The sequence below is a fragment of the Salmo salar genome, chromosome ssa17 (genome assembly GCF_905237065.1).
Source record: "Salmo salar chromosome ssa17, Ssal_v3.1, whole genome shotgun sequence".
In the NCBI taxonomy this organism is placed as follows: domain Eukaryota; kingdom Metazoa; phylum Chordata; class Actinopteri; order Salmoniformes; family Salmonidae; genus Salmo; species Salmo salar.
Genome location: NC_059458.1, coordinates 18,547,581 through 18,568,119, shown reverse-complemented (window position 1 = coordinate 18,568,119; position 20,539 = coordinate 18,547,581). Strand labels below are relative to the sequence as shown.

General features: G+C 42.9%; 1 protein-coding gene across 2 annotated transcripts in view; it reads right to left on the bottom strand.

The window, feature by feature from the left end:
• The window catches only part of LOC106575363 (ubiquitin carboxyl-terminal hydrolase 40), a 57,362-nt gene extending 38,564 nt beyond the window's left edge, over positions 1–18,798 (bottom strand). Inside the window, exons 1-18 of one of the 2 annotated variants that reach the window (XM_014151846.2) lie at positions 18,016–18,798; positions 17,866–17,933; positions 17,655–17,768; positions 17,342–17,506; positions 16,667–16,813; positions 16,377–16,520; positions 16,103–16,231; positions 15,865–15,969; positions 15,639–15,746; positions 15,303–15,512; positions 15,018–15,153; positions 14,697–14,778; positions 14,423–14,594; positions 14,215–14,299; positions 14,076–14,146; positions 13,607–13,965; positions 13,288–13,444; positions 13,105–13,165 (exon numbers count right to left, since the gene is read on the bottom strand). In XM_014151846.2, the coding sequence (XP_014007321.2) occupies positions 13,105–13,165; positions 13,288–13,444; positions 13,607–13,965; positions 14,076–14,146; positions 14,215–14,299; positions 14,423–14,594; positions 14,697–14,778; positions 15,018–15,153; positions 15,303–15,512; positions 15,639–15,746; positions 15,865–15,969; positions 16,103–16,231; positions 16,377–16,520; positions 16,667–16,813; positions 17,342–17,506; positions 17,655–17,768; positions 17,866–17,933; positions 18,016–18,208 (2,506 nt within the window). In that variant the 5' untranslated portion in view covers positions 18,209–18,798. The remainder of the gene's footprint in view (positions 1–13,104; positions 13,166–13,287; positions 13,445–13,606; positions 13,966–14,075; positions 14,147–14,214; positions 14,300–14,422; positions 14,595–14,696; positions 14,779–15,017; positions 15,154–15,302; positions 15,513–15,638; positions 15,747–15,864; positions 15,970–16,102; positions 16,232–16,376; positions 16,521–16,666; positions 16,814–17,341; positions 17,507–17,654; positions 17,769–17,865; positions 17,934–18,015) is intronic. The other variant, XM_014151847.2, reaches the window with a different exon arrangement.
• Between the last annotated feature and the right edge of the window lie 1,741 nt (positions 18,799–20,539).

The following is a 20,539-nucleotide window of genomic DNA, read 5'->3' as shown; positions in this document are numbered from 1 at the left end:
GCTATTAGGAGTGGTAATAATAACAGTATCTGACCTATAGCTGCTGCTATTAGGAGTGGTAATAATAACAGTATCTGACCTATAGCTGCTGCTATTAGGAGTGGTAATAGTAACAGTATCTGACCTATAGCTGCTGCTATTAGGAGTGGTAACAGTATCTGACCTATAGCTGCTGCTATTAGGAGTGGTAATAATAACAGTATCTGACCTATAGCTGCTGCTATTAGGAGTGGTAACAGTATCTGACCTATAGCTGCTGCTATTAGGAGTGGTAACAGTATCTGACCTATAGCTGCTGCTATTAGGAGTGGTAATAATAACAGTATCTGAACTATAGCTGCTGCTATTAGGAGTGGTAATAGTAACAGTATCTGACCTATAGCTGCTGCTATTAGGAGTGGTAATAATAACAGTATCTGACCTATAGCTGCTGCTATTAGGAGTGGTAATAATAACAGTATCTGACCTATAGCTGCTGCTATTAGGAGTGGTAATAATAACAGTATCTGACCTATAGCTGCTGCTATTAGGAGTGGTAACAGTATCAGACCTATAGCTGCTGCTATTAGGAGTGGTAACAGTATCAGACCTATAGCTGCTGCTATTAGGAGTGGTAACGGTATCAGACCTATAGCTGCTGCTATTAGGAGTGGTAACAGTATCTGACCTATAGCTGCTGCTATTAGGAGTGGTAATAATAACAGTATCTGACCTATAGCTGCTGCTATTAGGAGTGGTAACAGTATCTGACCTATAGCTGCTGCTATTAGGAGTGGTAATCAGTATCTGACCTATAGCTGCTGCTATTAGGAGTGGTAACGGTATCTGACCTATAGCTGCTGCTATTAGGAGTGGTAACAGTATCTGACCTATAGCTGCTGCTATTAGGAGTGGTAATAATAACAGTATCTGACCTATAGCTGCTGCTATTAGGAGTGGTAACAGTATCTGACCTATAGCTGCTGCTATTAGGAGTGGTAACAGTATCTGACCTATAGCTGCTGCTATTAGGAGTGGTAACGGTATCTGACCTATAGCTGCTGCTATTAGGAGTGGTAATAAACAGTATCTGACCTATAGCTGCTGCTATTAGGAGTGGTAACAGTATCTGACCTATAGCTGCTGCTATTAGGAGTGGTAATAATAACAGTATCTGACCTATAGCTGCTGCTATTAGGAGTGGTAACAGTATCTGACCTATAGCTGCTGCTATTAGGAGTGGTAATAATAACAGTATCTGACCTATAGCTGCTGCTATTAGGAGTGGTAACAGTATCTGACCTATAGCTGCTGCTATTAGGAGTGGTAACAGTATCTGACCTATAGCTGCTGCTATTAGGAGTGGTAATAGTAACAGTATCTGACCTATAGCTGCTGCTATTAGGAGTGGTAATAATAACAGTATCTGACCTATAGCTGCTGCTATTAGGAGTGGTAATAGTAACAGTATCTGACCTATAGTTGCTGCTATTAGGAGTGGTAATAATAACAGTATCTGACCTATAGCTGCTGCTATTAGGAGTGGTAATAATAACAGTATCTGACCTATAGCTGCTGCTATTAGGAGTGGTAATAATAACAGTATCTGACCTATAGCTGCTGCTATTAGGAGTGGTAATAGTAACAGTATCTGACCTATAGTTGCTGCTATTAGGAGTGGTAATAATAACAGTATCTGACCTATAGCTGCTGCTATTAGGAGTGGTAATAATAACAGTATCTGAACTATAGCTGCTGCTATTAGGAGTGGTAATAATAACAGTATCTGACCTATAGCTGCTGCTATTAGGAGTGGTAATAGTAACAGTATCTGAACTATAGCTGCTGCTATTAGGAGTGGTAACAGTATCTGACCTATAGCTGCTGCTATTAGGAGTGGTAATAATAACAGTATCTGACCTATAGCTGCTGCTATTAGGAGTGGTAACAGTATCTGACCTATAGCTGCTGCTATTAGGAGTGGTAACAGTATCTGACCTATAGCTGCTGCTATTAGGAGTGGTAATAATAACAGTATCTGACCTATAGCTGCTGCTATTAGGAGTGGTAATAGTAACAGTATCTGACCTATAGCTGCTGCTATTAGGAGTGGTAATAATAACAGTATCTGACCTATAGCTGCTGCTATTAGGAGTGGTAATCAGTATCTGACCTATAGCTGCTGCTATTAGGAGTGGTAATAATAACAGTATCTGACCTATAGCTGCTGCTATTAGGAGTGGTAATAAACAGTATCTGACCTATAGCTGCTGCTATTAGGAGTGGTAACAGTATCTGACCTATAGCTGCTGCTATTAGGAGTGGTAATAATAACAGTATCTGACCTATAGCTGCTGCTATTAGGAGTGGTAACAGTATCAGACCTATAGCTGCTGCTATTAGGAGTGGTAACAGTATCAGACCTATAGCTGCTGCTATTAGGAGTGGTAACGGTATCAGACCTATAGCTGCTGCTATTAGGAGTGGTAACAGTATCTGACCTATAGCTGCTGCTATTAGGAGTGGTAATAATAACAGTATCTGACCTATAGCTGCTGCTATTAGGAGTGGTAACAGTATCTGACCTATAGCTGCTGCTATTAGGAGTGGTAACAGTATCTGACCTATAGCTGCTGCTATTAGGAGTGGTAACGGTATCTGACCTATAGCTGCTGCTATTAGGAGTGGTAATAATAACAGTATCTGACCTATAGCTGCTGCTATTAGGAGTGGTAACAGTATCTGACCTATAGCTGCTGCTATTAGGAGTGGTAATAATAACAGTATCTGACCTATAGCTGCTGCTATTAGGAGTGGTAAAACAGTATCTGACCTATAGCTGCTGCTATTAGGAGTGGTAATAATAACAGTATCTGACCTATAGCTGCTGCTATTAGGAGTGGTAACAGTATCTGACCTATAGCTGCTGCTATTAGGAGTGGTAAAATACAGTATCTGACCTATAGCTGCTGCTATTAGGAGTGGTAATAATAACAGTATCTGACCTATAGCTGCTGCTATTAGGAGTGGTAATAATAACAGTATCTGACCTATAGCTGCTGCTATTAGGAGTGGTAATAATAACAGTATCTGACCTATAGCTGCTGCTATTAGGAGTGGTAACAGTATCAGACCTATAGCTGCTGCTATTAGGAGTGGTAACAGTATCTGACCTATAGTTGCTGCTATTAGGAGTGGTAACAGTATCTGACCTATAGCTGCTGCTATTAGGAGTGGTAAAACAGTATCTGACCTATAGCTGCTGCTATTAGGAGTGGTAACAGTATCTGACCTATAGCTGCTGCTATTAGGAGTGGTAACAGTATCTGACCTATAGCTGCTGCTATTAGGAGTGGTAATAATAACAGTATCTGACCTATAGCTGCTGCTATTAGGAGTGGTAATAAACAGTATCTGACCTATAGCTGCTGCTATTAGGAGTGGTAACAGTATCTGACCTATAGCTGCTGCTATTAGGAGTGGTAATAATAACAGTATCTGACCTATAGCTGCTGCTATTAGGAGTGGTAACAGTATCTGACCTATAGCTGCTGCTATTAGGAGTGGTAATAATAACAGTATCTGACCTATAGCTGCTGCTATTAGGAGTGGTAATAATAACAGTATCTGACCTATAGCTGCTGCTATTAGGAGTGGTAACAGTATCTGACCTATAGCTGCTGCTATTAGGAGTGGTAATAATAACAGTATCTGACCTATAGCTGCTGCTATTAGGAGTGGTAACAGTATCTGACCTATAGCTGCTGCTATTAGGAGTGGTAATAATAACAGTATCTGACCTATAGCTGCTGCTATTAGGAGTGGTAACAGTATCTGACCTATAGCTGCTGCTATTAGGAGTGGTAATAGTAACAGTATCAGACCTATAGCTGCTGCTATTAGGAGTGGTAATAATAACAGTATCTGACCTATAGCTGCTGCTATTAGGAGTGGTAATACAGTATCTGACCTATAGCTGCTGCTATTAGGAGTGGTAATAATAACAGTATCTGACCTATAGCTGCTGCTATTAGGAGTGGTAATAATAACAGTATCTGACCTATAGCTGCTGCTATTAGGAGTGGTAAACAGTATCTGACCTATAGCTGCTGCTATTAGGAGTGGTAATAATAACAGTATCTGACCTATAGCTGCTGCTATTAGGAGTGGTAACAGTATCTGACCTATAGCTGCTGCTATTAGGAGTGGTAATTACAGTATCTGACCTATAGCTGCTGCTATTAGGAGTGGTAATAATAACAGTATCTGACCTATAGCTGCTGCTATTAGGAGTGGTAATAGTAACAGTATCTGACCTATAGCTGCTGCTATTAGGAGTGGTAACAGTATCTGACCTATAGCTGCTGCTATTAGGAGTGGTAATAATAACAGTATCTGACCTATAGCTGCTGCTATTAGGAGTGGTAACAGTATCTGACCTATAGCTGCTGCTATTAGGAGTGGTAACAGTATCTGACCTATAGCTGCTGCTATTAGGAGTGGTAATAATAACAGTATCTGACCTATAGCTGCTGCTATTAGGAGTGGTAACAGTATCTGACCTATAGCTGCTGCTATTAGGAGTGGTAACAGTATCTGACCTATAGCTGCTGCTATTAGGAGTGGTAACAGTATCTGACCTATAGCTGCTGCTATTAGGAGTGGTAACAGTATCTGACCTATAGCTGCTGCTATTAGGAGTGGTAATAATAACAGTATCTGACCTATAGCTGCTGCTATTAGGAGTGGTAACAGTATCTGACCTATAGCTGCTGCTATTAGGAGTGGTAATCAGTATCTGACCTATAGCTGCTGCTATTAGGAGTGGTAATCAGTATCTGACCTATAGCTGCTGCTATTAGGAGTGGTAACAGTATCTGACCTATAGCTGCTGCTATTAGGAGTGGTAATAATAACAGTATCTGACCTATAGCTGCTGCTATTAGGAGTGGTAATATACAGTATCTGACCTATAGCTGCTGCTATTAGGAGTGGTAATAATAACAGTATCTGACCTATAGCTGCTGCTATTAGGAGTGGTAATAGTAACAGTATCTGACCTATAGCTGCTGCTATTAGGAGTGGTAATAGTAACAGTATCTGACCTATAGCTGCTGCTATTAGGAGTGGTAATAATAACAGTATCTGACCTATAGCTGCTGCTATTAGGAGTGGTAATAATAACAGTATCTGACCTATAGCTGCTGCTATTAGGAGTGGTAATACAGTATCTGACCTATAGCTGCTGCTATTAGGAGTGGTAATAACAGTATCTGACCTATAGCTGCTGCTATTAGGAGTGGTAATAATAACAGTATCTGACCTATAGCTGCTGCTATTAGGAGTGGTAATAGTAACAGTATCTGACCTATAGCTGCTGCTATTAGGAGTGGTAATAAACAGTATCTGACCTATAGCTGCTGCTATTAGGAGTGGTAATAATAACAGTATCTGACCTATAGCTGCTGCTATTAGGAGTGGTAATAATAACAGTATCTGACCTATAGCTGCTGCTATTAGGAGTGGTAATAATAACAGTATCTGACCTATAGCTGCTGCTATTAGGAGTGGTAACAGTATCAGACCTATAGCTGCTGCTATTAGGAGTGGTAACAGTATCAGACCTATAGCTGCTGCTATTAGGAGTGGTAACGGTATCAGACCTATAGCTGCTGCTATTAGGAGTGGTAACAGTATCTGACCTATAGCTGCTGCTATTAGGAGTGGTAATAATAACAGTATCTGACCTATAGCTGCTGCTATTAGGAGTGGTAACAGTATCTGACCTATAGCTGCTGCTATTAGGAGTGGTAACAGTATCTGACCTATAGCTGCTGCTATTAGGAGTGGTAACGGTATCTGACCTATAGTTGCTGCTATTAGGAGTGGTAACAGTATCTGACCTATAGCTGCTGCTATTAGGAGTGGTAATAATAACAGTATCTGACCTATAGCTGCTGCTATTAGGAGTGGTAACAGTATCTGACCTATAGCTGCTGCTATTAGGAGTGGTAACAGTATCTGACCTATAGCTGCTGCTATTAGGAGTGGTAACGGTATCTGACCTATAGCTGCTGCTATTAGTTGTGGTAATAATAACAGTATCTGACCTATAGCTGCTGCTATTAGGAGTGGTAACAGTATCTGACCTATAGCTGCTGCTATTAGGAGTGGTAATAATAACAGTATCTGACCTATAGCTGCTGCTATTAGGAGTGGTAACAGTATCTGACCTATAGCTGCTGCTATTAGGAGTGGTAATAATAACAGTATCTGACCTATAGCTGCTGCTATTAGGAGTGGTAACAGTATCTGACCTATAGCTGCTGCTATTAGGAGTGGTAACAGTATCTGACCTATAGCTGCTGCTATTAGGAGTGGTAATAATAACAGTATCTGACCTATAGCTGCTGCTATTAGGAGTGGTAATAATAACAGTATCTGACCTATAGCTGCTGCTATTAGGAGTGGTAATAATAACAGTATCTGACCTATAGCTGCTGCTATTAGGAGTGGTAATAATAACAGTATCAGACCTATAGCTGCTGCTATTAGGAGTGGTAATAATAACAGTATCTGAACTATAGCTGCTGCTATTAGGAGTGGTAATAGTAACAGTATCTGACCTATAGTTGCTGCTATTAGGAGTGGTAATAATAACAATATCTGACCTATAGCTGCTGCTATTAGGAGTGGTAATAATAACAGTATCTGAACTATAGCTGCTGCTATTAGGAGTGGTAATAATAACAGTATCTGACCTATAGCTGCTGCTATTAGGAGTGGTAATAGTAACAGTATCTGAACTATAGCTGCTGCTATTAGGAGTGGTAACAGTATCTGACCTATAGTTGTTGCTATTAGGAGTGGTAATAATAACAGTATCTGACCTATAGCTGCTGCTATTAGGAGTGGTAACAGTATCTGACCTATAGCTGCTGCTATTAGGAGTGGTAACAGTATCTGACCTATAGTTGCTGCTATTAGGAGTGGTAATAATAACAGTATCTGAACTATAGCTGCTGCTATTAGGAGTGGTAATAGTAACAGTATCAGACCTATAGCTGCTGCTATTAGGAGTGGTAATAATAACAGTATCTGACCTATAGCTGCTGCTATTAGGAGTGGTAATAATAACAGTATCTGACCTATAGCTGCTGCTATTAGGAGTGGTAATAATAACAGTATCTGACCTATAGCTGCTGCTATTAGGAGTGGTAACAGTATCTGACCTATAGCTGCTGCTATTAGGAGTGGTAACAGTATCTGACCTATAGTTGCTGCTATTAGGAGTGGTAACGGTATCTGACCTATAGCTGCTGCTATTAGGAGTGGTAATAATAACAGTATCTGACCTATAGCTGCTGCTATTAGGAGTGGTAACAGTATCTGACCTATAGCTGCTGCTATTAGGAGTGGTAACAGTATCTGACCTATAGCTGCTGCTATTAGGAGTGGTAACAGTATCTGACCTATAGCTGCTGCTATTAGGAGTGGTAACGGTATCTGACCTATAGTTGCTGCTATTAGGAGTGGTAATAATAACAGTATCTGACCTATAGCTGCTGCTATTAGGAGTGGTAACGGTATCTGACCTATAGCTGCTGCTATTAGGAGTGGTAATAATAACAGTATCTGACCTATAGCTGCTGCTATTAGGAGTGGTAACAGTATCTGACCTATAGCTGATGCTATTAGGAGTGGTAACAGTATCTGACCTATAGCTGCTGCTATTAGGAGTGGTAACAGTATCTGACCTATAGCTGCTGCTATTAGGAGTGGTAACGGTATCTGACCTATAGTTGCTGCTATTAGGAGTGGTAATAATAACAGTATCTGACCTATAGCTGCTGCTATTAGGAGTGGTAACAGTATCAGACCTATAGCTGCTGCTATTAGGGGTGGTAACAGTATCTGACCTATAGCTGCTGCTATTAGGAGTGGTAACAGTATCTGACCTATAGCTGCTGCTATTAGGAGTGGTAACAGTATCTGACCTATAGCTGCTGCTATTAGGAGTGGTGACAGTATCTGACCTATAGCTGCTGCTATTAGGAGTGGTAACAGTATCTGACCTATAGTTGCTGCTATTAGGAGTGGTAATAATAACAGTATCTGACCTATAGCTGCTGCTATTAGGAGTGGTAATAATAACAGTATCTGACCTATAGCTGCTGCTATTAGGAGTGGTAACAGTATCTGACCTATAGCTGCTGCTATTAGGAGTGGTAATAATAACAGTATCTGACCTATAGCTGCTGCTATTAGGAGTGGTAATAATAACAGTATCTGACCTATAGCTGCTGTTATTAGGAGTGGTAACAGTATCTGACCTATAGCTGCTGCTATTAGGAGTGGTAACAGCATCTGACCTATAGTTGCTGCTATTAGGAGTGGTAATAATAACAGTATCTGACCTATAGCTGCTGCTATTAGGAGTGGTAATAATAACAGTATCTGACCTATAGCTGCTGCTATTAGGAGTGGTAATAATAACATTATCTGACCTATAGCTGCTGCTATTAGGAGTGGTAATAATAACAGTATCTGACCTATAGCTGCTGCTATTAGGAGTGGTAACAGTATCTGACCTATAGCTGCTGCTATTAGGAGTGGTAATAATAACAGTATCTGACCTATAGCTGCTGCTATTAGGAGTGGTAATAATAACAGTATCTGACCTATAGCTGCTGCTATTAGGAGTGGTAATAATAACAGTATCTGACCTATAGCTGCTGCTATTAGGAGTGGTAATAATAACAGTATCTGACCTATAGCTGCTGCTATTAGGAGTGGTAATAATAACAGTATCTGACCTATAGCTGCTGCTATTAGGAGTGGTAATAATAACAGTATCTGACCTATAGCTGCTGCTATTAGGAGTGGTAATAATAACAGTATCTAACCTATAGCTGCTGCTATTAGGAGTGGTAATAATAACAGTATCTGACCTATAGCTGCTGCTATTAGGAGTGGTAATAATAACAGTATCTGACCTATAGCTGCTGCTATTAGGAGTGGTAATAATAACAGTGTCTGACCTATAGCTGCTGCTATTAGGAGTGGTAACAGTATCTGACCTATAGCTGCTGCTATTAGGAGTGGTAACAGTATCTGACCTATAGCTGCTGCTATTAGGAGTGGTAATAATAACAGTATCTGACCTATAGCTGCTGCTATTAGGAGTGGTAACAGTATCTGACCTATAGCTGCTGCTATTAGGAGTGGTAATAATAACAGTATCTGACCTATAGCTGCTGCTATTAGGAGTGGTAATAATAACAGTATCTGACCTATAGCTGCTGCTATTAGGAGTGGTAATAATAACAGTATCTGACCTATAGCTGCTGCTATTAGGAGTGGTAACAGTGACAGTATCTGACCTATAGTTGCTGCTATTAGGAGTGGTAACAGTATCTGACCTATAGCTGCTGCTATTAGGAGTGGTAATAATAACAGTATCTGACCTATAGCTGCTGCTATTAGGATTGGTAACAGTATCAGACCTATAGCTGCTGCTATTAGGAGTGGTAACAGTATCAGACCTATAGCTGCTGCTATTAGGAGTGGTAACAGTATCTGACCTATAGTTGCTGCTATTAGGAGTGGTAACAGTATCTGACCTATAGCTGCTGCTATTAGGAGTGGTAATAATAACAGTATCTGACCTATAGCTGCTGCTATTAGGAGTGGTAACAGTATCTGACCTATAGCTGCTGCTATTAGGAGTGGTAACAGTATCTGACCTATAGCTGCTGCTATTAGGAGTGGTAACGGTATCTGACCTATAGTTGCTGCTATTAGGAGTGGTAACAGTATCTGACCTATAGCTGCTGCTATTAGGAGTGGTAATAATAACAGTATCTGACCTATAGCTGCTGCTATTAGGAGTGGTAACAGTATCTGACCTATAGCTGATGCTATTAGGAGTGGTAACAGTATCTGACCTATAGCTGCTGCTATTAGGAGTGGTAACGGTATCTGACCTATAGCTGCTGCTATTAGGAGTGGTAATAATAACAGTATCTGACCTATAGCTGCTGCTATTAGGAGTGGTAACAGTATCTGACCTATAGCTGATGCTATTAGGAGTGGTAACAGTATCTGACCTATAGCTGCTGCTATTAGGAGTGGTAACGGTATCTGACCTATAGCTGCTGCTATTAGGAGTGGTAATAATAACAGTATCTGACCTATAGCTGCTGCTATTAGGAGTGGTAACAGTATCTGACCTATAGCTGCTGCTATTAGGAGTGGTAATAATAACAGTATCTGACCTATAGCTGCTGCTATTAGGAGTGGTAACAGTATCTGACCTATAGCTGCTGCTATTAGGAGTGGTAATAATAACAGTATCTGACCTATAGCTGCTGCTATTAGGAGTGGTAACAGTATCTGACCTATAGTTGCTGCTATTAGGAGTGGTAACAGTATCTGACCTATAGCTGCTGCTATTAGGAGTGGTAATAGTAACAGTATCAGACCTATAGCTGCTGCTATTAGGAGTGGTAATAATAACAGTATCTGACCTATAGCTGCTGCTATTAGGAGTGGTAATAATAACAGTATCTGACTTATAGCTGCTGCTATTAGGAGTGGTAATAATAACAGTATCTGACCTATAGCTGCTGCTATTAGGAGTGGTAATAATAACAGTATCTGAACTATAGCTGCTGCTATTAGGAGTGGTAATAATAACAGTATCTGACCTATAGCTGCTGCTATTAGGAGTGGTAATAATAACAGTATCTGACCTATAGCTGCTGCTATTAGGAGTGGTAATAGTAACAGTATCTGACCTATAGCTGCTGCTATTAGGAGTGGTAATAATAACAGTATCTGAACTATAGCTGCTGCTATTAGGAGTGGTAATAATAACAGTATCTGACCTATAGCTGCAGCTATTAGGAGTGGTAATAATAACAGTATCTGACCTATAGCTGCTGCTATTAGGAGTGGTAATAATAACAGTATCTGACCTATAGCTGCTGCTATTAGGAGTGGTAATAATAACAGTATCTGAACTATAGCTGCTGCTATTAGGAGTGGTAATAATAACAGTATCTGACCTATAGCTGCTGCTATTAGGAGTGGTAATAGTAACAGTATCTGACCTATAGCTGCTGCTATTAGGAGTGGTAAGAGTATCTGACCTATAGTTGTTGCTATTAGGAGTGGTAATAATAACAGTATCTGACCTATAGCTGCTGCTATTAGGAGTGGTAACAGTATCTGACCTATAGCTGCTGCTATTAGGAGTGGTAACAGTATCTGACCTATAGTTGCTGCTATTAGGAGTGGTAATAATAACAGTATCTGAACTATAGCTGCTGCTATTAGGAGTGGTAATAGTAACAGTATCAGACCTATAGCTGCTGCTATTAGGAGTGGTAACAGTATCTGACCTATAGTTGCTGCTATTAGGAGTGGTAGTAATAACAGTATCTGACCTATAGCTGCTGCTATTAGGAGTGGTAACAGTATCTGACCTATAGCTGCTGCTTTTAGCAGTGGTAATAATAACAGTATCTGACCTATAGCTGCTGCTATTAGGAGTGGTAATAATAACAGTAGCTGACCTATAGCTGCTGCTATTAGGAGTGGTAACAGTATCTGACCTATAGCTGCTGCTATTAGGAGTGGTAACAGTATCTGACCTATAGCTGCTGCTATTAGGAGTGGTAATAATAACAGTATCTGACCTATAGCTGCTGCTATTAGGAGTGGTAATAGTAACAGTATCTGAACTATAGCTGCTGCTATTAGGAGTGGTAACAGTATCTGACCTATAGTTGTTGCTATTAGGAGTGGTAATAATAACAGTATCTGAACTATAGCTGCTGCTATTAGGAGTGGTAATAGTAACAGTATCTGACCTATAGTTGCTGCTATTAGGAGTGGTAATAATAACAGTATCTGACCTATAGCTGCTGCTATTAGGAGTGGTAATAATAACAGTATCTGAACTATAGCTGCTGCTATTATGAGTGGTAATAATAACAGTATCTGAACTATAGCTGCTGCTATTAGGAGTGGTAATAGTAACAGTATCTGACCTATAGCTGCTGCTATTAGGAGTGGTAATTACAGTATCTGACCTATAGCTGCTGCTATTAGGAGTGGTAAACAGTATCTGACCTATAGCTGCTGCTATTAGGAGTGGTAATAATAACAGTATCTGAACTATAGCTGCTGCTATTAGGAGTGGTAATAGTAACAGTATCAGACCTATAGCTGCTGCTATTAGGAGTGGTAACAGTATCTGACCTATAGCTGCTGCTATTAGGAGTGGTAATTAACAGTATCTGACCTATAGCTGCTGCTATTAGGAGTGGTAATTCAGTATCTGAACTATAGCTGCTGCTATTAGGAGTGGTAATAGTAACAGTATCTGACCTATAGCTGCTGCTATTAGGAGTGGTAACAGTATCTGACCTATAGCTGCTGTTATTAGGAGTGGTAACAGTATCTGACCTATAGCTGCTGCTATCAGGAGTGGTAACAGTATCTGACCTATAGCTGCTGCTATTAGGAGTGGTAATAATAACAGTATCTGACCTATAGCTGCTGCTATTAGGAGTGGTAACAGTATCTGACCTATAGCTGCTGCTATTAGGAGTGGTAATAATAACAGTATCTGACCTATAGCTGCTGCTATTAGGAGTGGTAATAATAACAGTATCTGACCTATAGCTGCTGCTATTAGGAGTGGTAATAATAACAGTATCTGACCTATAGCTGCTGCTATTAGGAGTGGTAATGATAACAGTATCTGACCTATAGCTGCTGCTATTAGGAGTGGTAGTAATAACAGTATCTGACCTATAGCTGCTGCTATTAGGAGTGGTAATAATAACAGTATCTGACCTATAGCTGCTGCTATTAGGAGTGGTAGTAATAACAGTATCTGACCTATAGCTGCTGCTATTAGGAGTGGTAACAGTATCTGACCTATAGCTGCTGCTATTAGGAGTGGTAATAATAACAGTATCTGACCTATAGCTGCTGCTATTAGGAGTGGTAGTAATAACAGTATCTGACCTATAGCTGCTGCTATTAGGAGTGGTAACAGTATCTGACCTATAGCTGATGCTTTTAGCAGTGGTAATAATAACAGTATCTGACCTGCTAGACGCTCCTGTAGCTGCAGCTCTGCTATGGCCCTCTGTTTCACCTCACACATCAGCTAGAAAATAACACACACACACACACATTAACATACTAAACACACATGAATATACTAAACACACATGAATATACTAAACACACAAACCGCTGCCACACGCACCAACACACTTGCTAGCTCACCATGTTTCCAGAGGCAGGGACCTTTGCTCTCATCCTCTCCTCCTCTTCCTCCCCTTCTCCTCCTCTTTTTCTTCTCTCTGGTCGGTATTCCACCTGAAGCCAGCGACAGTCTGATGGTGTTGTCACGGTTACCATATCACCACTCATACTGAACACACTGGGAGAGAGAGACATTACACACACACAGCCATAGCAAACACACCAACTACACCTCATGTCTGTCACTCACTTACGCAGACTGACACACTGCCGCACACACACACACACACACACACACACACACACACACACACACACACACACACACCACGCTGCCCACCTGCTGTCCTGTGTCTGTGGCTCCAGCACCAGCAGTGCGTCTCCATCCTTCAAGGCCAGCTCCTTCAGGGTCCTCTGCATGTCTCCAGGAGGGAACACCCTCCACCCGCTGGCCCCTCCTCCCTCCCCTCCTCCCCTCTTCTCCTGACACAGGAGGCTCTCCTGTGTCTCCCCTAATGCCTCCCTCACCTCTCCTAGAGTCACCCTCCCAGCGAACCCCCTCGACTCCTTCGTCAGCCCCGAGCCTCCTTCCTCTCCCACTCCTCCTCCCGCCTCTTCTTCTTCTCCCAGAGAGGGGCGAACCACGGTCAGCAGCACTGGTTCCCACTCGGCTCCTGTTTGGACAGTCGCCCCACAAATCTGAGGAGATAAAAGGGATATGATATGACCCGACAGCCATTTTGGTTCTAGGACGTCCAGTAGCAGTATGTACAATGGTTGATTGTGTCGATTCGATTTTGTCTCCTCACCTCTCTGCCGTTCCACACAAACAGATCAGTGCCGGTCAAGATGCCTGCACTGTAAAGAGACACCTCGTCATCTGAAACACACACGTACTAACGTTCAGTATCAAGTGTGTGTGTTTAAGTGTGTGTGTTTATGTCTCACCTGTGAGAGTGTTGTAGAGGTGAAGGCCGGCTGGCAGACTTCTGGCCACAGTCAGAGCCATATCCCCCTCCCAGAGATCCTGCTTCTGAACACACACACACACACACACACACACACACACACACACACACACACTGGTTTGAGCTTTTTGCTCAGTGCCATGGCGGCATTAAGGAAGTGAGTTAATGAGTTGGAGTGATGACGTCACCTGGTAGATGATCATTCGCAGGTCTCCTACGGTCCTGCGGCGGTCCAAGGTGAGGTTGGTGGCCTCTTTCTGCTCTATGCTGATTGGCTTAAGAGCTCCGTTCTCCAAACTATAGCGCGGCGCTAGGTGGAGACGCAGCTCAACACTGTTATTGCTGGCCTCAAACTCCTCCCTATAGCAGAGTACACACACACACACACAAACAGATAGCCGCAAAACATAGCAAAATACAGTGTTCGTTTATGTGTGTGTGTGTGTGCGCGCACGTGAGTACCGTCTCTGTTGTAGTCTTCTGTTCTCCTCTTCAGCCATCTCTAAGAGGTGAGGGGGAACCTGATACCCAGGATTCCTCAGGGCTGCCAGGGGGAAAACCTCATTTGAAAGACTGTGTACGTTTTCACGTCTCTCCTTCACCATCTCTCTTCCTGTCCCACTCGCATCAAGTTTGGATGTGGCTCTCCTTTTCTTGCGCTCACTCACTCGCTCCCTCCCTTTCCTTCTTACGCCTCTCTCCCACACAAAAACACCCCCAGACACCCACCCACACACAAACACCCACACACCTCCAGACACCCACCCACAAACACCCACACACCTCCAGAAGGCCTGCGTAGCAGTGTCTTCCTATAGAACAGCATGTAGGCACTCTCCTTTCCCTGGTACATTTTCTCTATGTCTCTCTCATGGATCGACGTCACTGTGGAGTCATTCAGATCAAACCAGTGGCTGCCCTGTGGAGAGATGGAGAGAGGAAGAAAGATGGATGGATGAATGGAGATTCAGAAAGAGAGAAAAGAGATTTAAACATAACCAATTGCAGCATCAACATAGCAGACACACCATCATTAAAGCAGAACCATGAGAGGTCTAACTAGTGTACCTGTGGTTCTGGTGCCGTCTTCGGTTCTGTCTCCAGTCCTGGTAGGTGGTTGGCTGTGTTGTTGTGGATTGGGTCTGGGGAAGAGCTAGGGCCAGGGGTTGGGTGGGCTGGGCTGGAGGGCTGGGTCACCGGGCTAGGGGGGTTGGCTTTCAGGGCCACCTGAGTGCCATTATTGACCAACACAAACACATCACTGTGGTTCTGGAGGAACTGCAGAGGGGGAGAGGGGGATGAGTGGAAGGATAACATGTAGAACGATGTAGAAGAGATAAGGAAAGCGAAGTGTTTATGTGACGTTGTGGAGCTCTTGGGGGAAGCCCATCAGTCATGTCCTACCTTGCCTATGGGGCCGTGGAGTTTCCTGTACTTCTTGCTCCAGGAAGAACCGATCTTGTCCATCAGTCTCTGGCCCAGCTGGTCCAGCAACACGCTCCTGCTCTCCTCCTACAGGCCAGGAGGGGAACAACACCACATTAAGATCAGACACAGTCACTGGACCTACTGACGATGTGGCCCGTGGTGCTCTCGTTCCATTGGGTTGAACCAGCATGCTTTGCGTTACCTGGGCTATTATGGAGGAGAGTACAGATAGAGGGTCGTCTTTCTCCGGCTCAGTATACGCTCTCACTTCCTTCTTCTTCTGAACCTTGGGTTTGGTATCCTTCTCCTGATACAAACGCACGCACGGAAATACAAAGACGCACACACTTCGCTATTAGCATATTTAGTGACATACTCTAAGCCTCGATTGTCTGATATGCAATTATTGTTCTCTCCTCCTCCCTCCCGCTCTCTCTCACCGGCGGTTCCCACAAGCCGAGGTGGTCCATGTCTTTGATGTAGACGTGGTAATGGCCGCCATAACAGCCTCCCTTATGGATGATGACAGAGAAGAGTTCATAGGAGTACTCCGAGTCCTCGTCTTCAGTCTGGGAGAGAGGGTGACATAGCATAGTCATTAGGCCTTATAATGTGACATAACATGTTCTTAAATGGTTTGACATGACTTAGTTAAAACAAGAGTAAGTGGCAGTGAAGCAATGCAGATCAATGTGGGTGGAGGTTGTCCAGTACCTGTTCACAGAAGGGCCTGAGGTTGATGGTGAGAGGGAAGGTGTAGCGACCAGTCTCCTTGTAACGCTCGCACCTGGCAAAGTCAAAGTTAAACCTCAACAGAGACACTGTCAGGAAGGGAGGGAGCTTCCTCAGCTTGGCAGACTGCAGAGGGAGAGGAAGAGGGGGAGAGAGAGAGAAAACAAAGGAGAGGGAGGGAAAGAGGGAGCAAGGGAGAGAGAGTTCTGGAATCAGTACCAATTCTAGAATAAACAAGTACAATTTAAATCCATGCCAATACTCCTACTAACCTTAGCAGCTGTGACTAGTTGGTCACACTGGCCACAGCGGTAGAGGTTACTGCCTTCAAACATCTCCTCTTCCACAAACATGTCCCAGAGCGCCCTTTCCAGGCCACACACACCACGTACACACACAGTCAAGTCCAGGTAGTCCTCCTGAGAGGGAAAGAGAGAGCCAAGAAAAAGAGGTGTAAGCAACACAAAGACACACGCAGGTACAGATAAACACATGTACCAGTGTTATCTCAATCTCTTCATTCAAAGACGCAATCATGGACACTCTTACTGATTGTTGTGGCTGCTTTGTGTGATGTATTGTTGTCTCTACCTTTTTGCCCTTTGTGCTGTTGTCTGTGCCCAATAATGTTTGTACCCTGTTTTGTGTTGCTACCATGTCGTGCTGCTGCCATGTTGTGTTGCTATCATGTTGTGTTGCTATCATGTTGTTGGCATGTGTTGCTACCATGCTGTGTTGTCATGTGCTGCTGCCATGCTGTTGTTGTCTCAGCGCTCTCTTTATGTAGTGTTGTCTCTTGTCGTGATGTGTGTTTTGTCCTATATTTTTAATCCCAGACCCCGTCCCCGCAGGATACCTTTTTTTGCCTTTTGGTAGGCCATCATTATGAATAACAATTTGTCCTTAACTGACTTGCCTAGTTCAATAAAGGTTAAATAAATAAAAACCTGTCTCTGGCTGATGTTACCACACTCTTTGCAGAGAATGCTGTTGACAGTGGTGCCATGGTAGAGGCGCTGGATGAACGCACTGCCGCTGGTGTCCACCAGGGAGTGCTCTAGGGCACTGAACAGAATCCTGTTCAACTCCTGCACATCATGTTGCCTGCTCTCCTACGGGAGAGAGATGAGAGAGAGTGGTAAGCAAAATACTGTAGGAGAAAGCGATGTAGCATTATATAAAGCAAGCCTAATTCTCTAGTTTAGTGCCTGCGTCACACACACCGCCATTCATACACATGCTCGTGTTCACACACACTACCTCGCTGTTGTTCCATCCGAAGCTGTCAGTGAGATCAGCAGTAGAGGCACTCTGTTGGTCCACCAAGAGTAGACGAGCAAACAGCCTCTGGAGCTCCAATGGAATAACCCTGACCTGAGGGACAGAGTTAATGTACTATTCAAACACACCAATACAAATAAAGACATTCACACAGTGAGGAACACAGACACTCACATGGTTGGTTCTTTACCTTGGCCTCTGGTTTGTCTTTGTCCTCCAGGCAGCCCAATTCCTTTGGACCCAGACTGAACAGCTCCTCTACACACACATACACACACACTATTTCAAATACAGTATGAACCAACGACAGAACACCATGTGACCTGACTTGACCTCTCACCTCTGAACTCCGGGGTGAAAAGCAGGGTCTGGAGCAGGGAGTTGAGGTAGCACGTCCCTCCCTGGTTTTTAATCCCACTGAGGTTCACTCTTCCCCGGGGTGGAGGTGGCTCCCCTTCCCCCTTTACAACTCTACCTCCGGAGGGAGCCAAAGAATATCCCTCCCCCTGTTCCTCGAAAAGACTCCCAAACATGGCTGGGCATGCGTCTGTGTTTCTCTTTCTCTGTCCTGTGAAACGCACCTTCAGGGGACTGAATTGAATGTCTAATTGTGTTCACGATCGCGTAGCTAGCTAACTAATAACTCCTCTTGCTATCTCATCTTGGTCTTGCCTAGCTCTCTGTTGATAGTAGTGGGACTGACTCTGAAATAAGACGACTTTACAGGGGTAAACATAGCTATGAATAGAAAAATTGTGTGTTCCCGTATTGTGCTCGAGGTATAGCTATTATTGTAGTGGTTAACAAACAAGCTATACAATCATTGCCTTTACAACACGAGTTAATTTAGTGTGAACTGAGTTTACAACAGCTAAATTCTGACCGGCGACAGACAGCTGTCCTACCTGGCTATCTGACTCGTTAGCTATCAAGCAAAACGTGTTTCAGCGTTCCTGACGCAAATAGAGCTTTAACTCCAGAAATATCCTGATGCTTTTTTGTAAAGTTATACTCGAAGCCAAACTCTGTCTACATTCCTCTGTTTTAAATAAGAGAAAAAACGAAAAAACGTAAATAACAACACCATTGATGAACAGTGCGCAGCCATAATGTCCAAAGGGAAGAGTGGGGCATTGTGGTAGTTGTAGTGTCGTTTTAAAATCACAGGTTGGCACTTCGGCTGAATAAACTACATGTCCACCAAGTCTTCTCTTCGATTTTGCAAGTGCATCAAGCCTCTTGTAGTTTTTACAACATGGCTTGTCTGTCATCCAGTGGATGTCTCAAACACACACAACAGATATATCTGAACTGAAATGTGATGTATTTTCTGCTGGTATTCTTAAAGAAGGTTCATACGTGGCTACAAACCTGCTGGTCTTTTAACCACCTGTTCAGTTTTTGTGTAAAAGCACTGACACAAGCCACACATTTTAAAGGGATACTTTGGGATTTTGGCAATGAAGCCCTTTATCTACTTCCCAAGGGTCAGATGAACTCATGGATACCATGTGTTAAGAATTCCCTGTCGGTGACTATTAGCACCTCACAACCCTTAGCAAACTCCCCTCCCCTCCCCATCCACCACAACCAGAAACTGAGAGTGTAGGGGGAACCATAAACCTGCCTCTAAAACTCTGACCTGTGCCTTGATAGGTTGCTAGGGAGGTTACTAGGGGGCAGGACATCTACCCATCCTCTTGACACTGCAGGTCACACAATACTTGCAGTCTCCCTCAAGCAGCGGCAGAGAGCAACATCTGTCTCTGCCGATCAACAACTGGACTCACTCATATCTCTGGTCTTGTGGGATGGTGTTGGTATTGTTCTTCATAGCTAGTTGTTGTTGTTGTTGCGTTATGTATAGCTTGTAACCTGTAAACATGTTCAGGGATTATATGCTATTTATACAGACCTTTATTACTGTTATTATGCTCTTGTGTTATCTTATGTACAGTATATTCATTGCCTTTCATCTCCTTCAACAGAACTACTGCCATTCCACTACCCTTCCCACTTTTCATCCCCATGTTCATCTTCCTCAGTGTGTTTAAAGTTCCTGTGTGTTAACTCTTGGGCAGCTTTATTCCCCTCTAACCGGGGACGGTGTCAGTGAGTTACAAACCAGTAAAATACCTTGAGCCAGATCACTCTCTTTCACTCTGCATCCAGTAGTTAGAAGTTAGAAGTAGTTTCACGACCCAATGCTAACTAGCGTTAGCACAATGACTGGAAGTCTATGGTATCTACTAGCATGCTAGCAGTTACCATAGACTACCAGTCATTGCGCTAACGCTAGTTGGCAACTTCCTTCAACTGCACGCAGAGACATAGAAATGGTCACCTTGAGTTCATCTGACTCTGGGGAAGTAGATAAAGGGCTAGTTAAATAAAGATTAAATAAATGTAAAAATGGCCAAAATCCTGAAGTATCTCTTTAAGGTTTCTGGAAGTTGGTTCAAGTGGTGAACAGCTTTTACTGAAAATGCAGATTGGGCAAAAGCTGTGGAACTCTACAGTTTCCATTCACTGCTCCCCTAGTATGGGACCCTATAAAATCATTCTGAAACAATATTCTTACATAAGCAGTAGAATTTGCAGTAAGACACAAATGAAAAAATGTATTTTTTACACATTTCTATTACATCAATAAATTATTTTCACAAAATGATAGTCAACTAATGTGAGTATATTGTGTCACGTGTAAGTGTGTTTTCAGACGGAAGATTTTGGAGAGAGGTGTTGTGGCGCTGGAGTAGATCAGATAGGACCCCCCCTGGAAGTAAAGAATTCCCAGTCGCTGCATCCGATGGTGGGAAGCCGATGAATGGGAACAAAGCCCTCGTATCCCTGCCACCTGCACA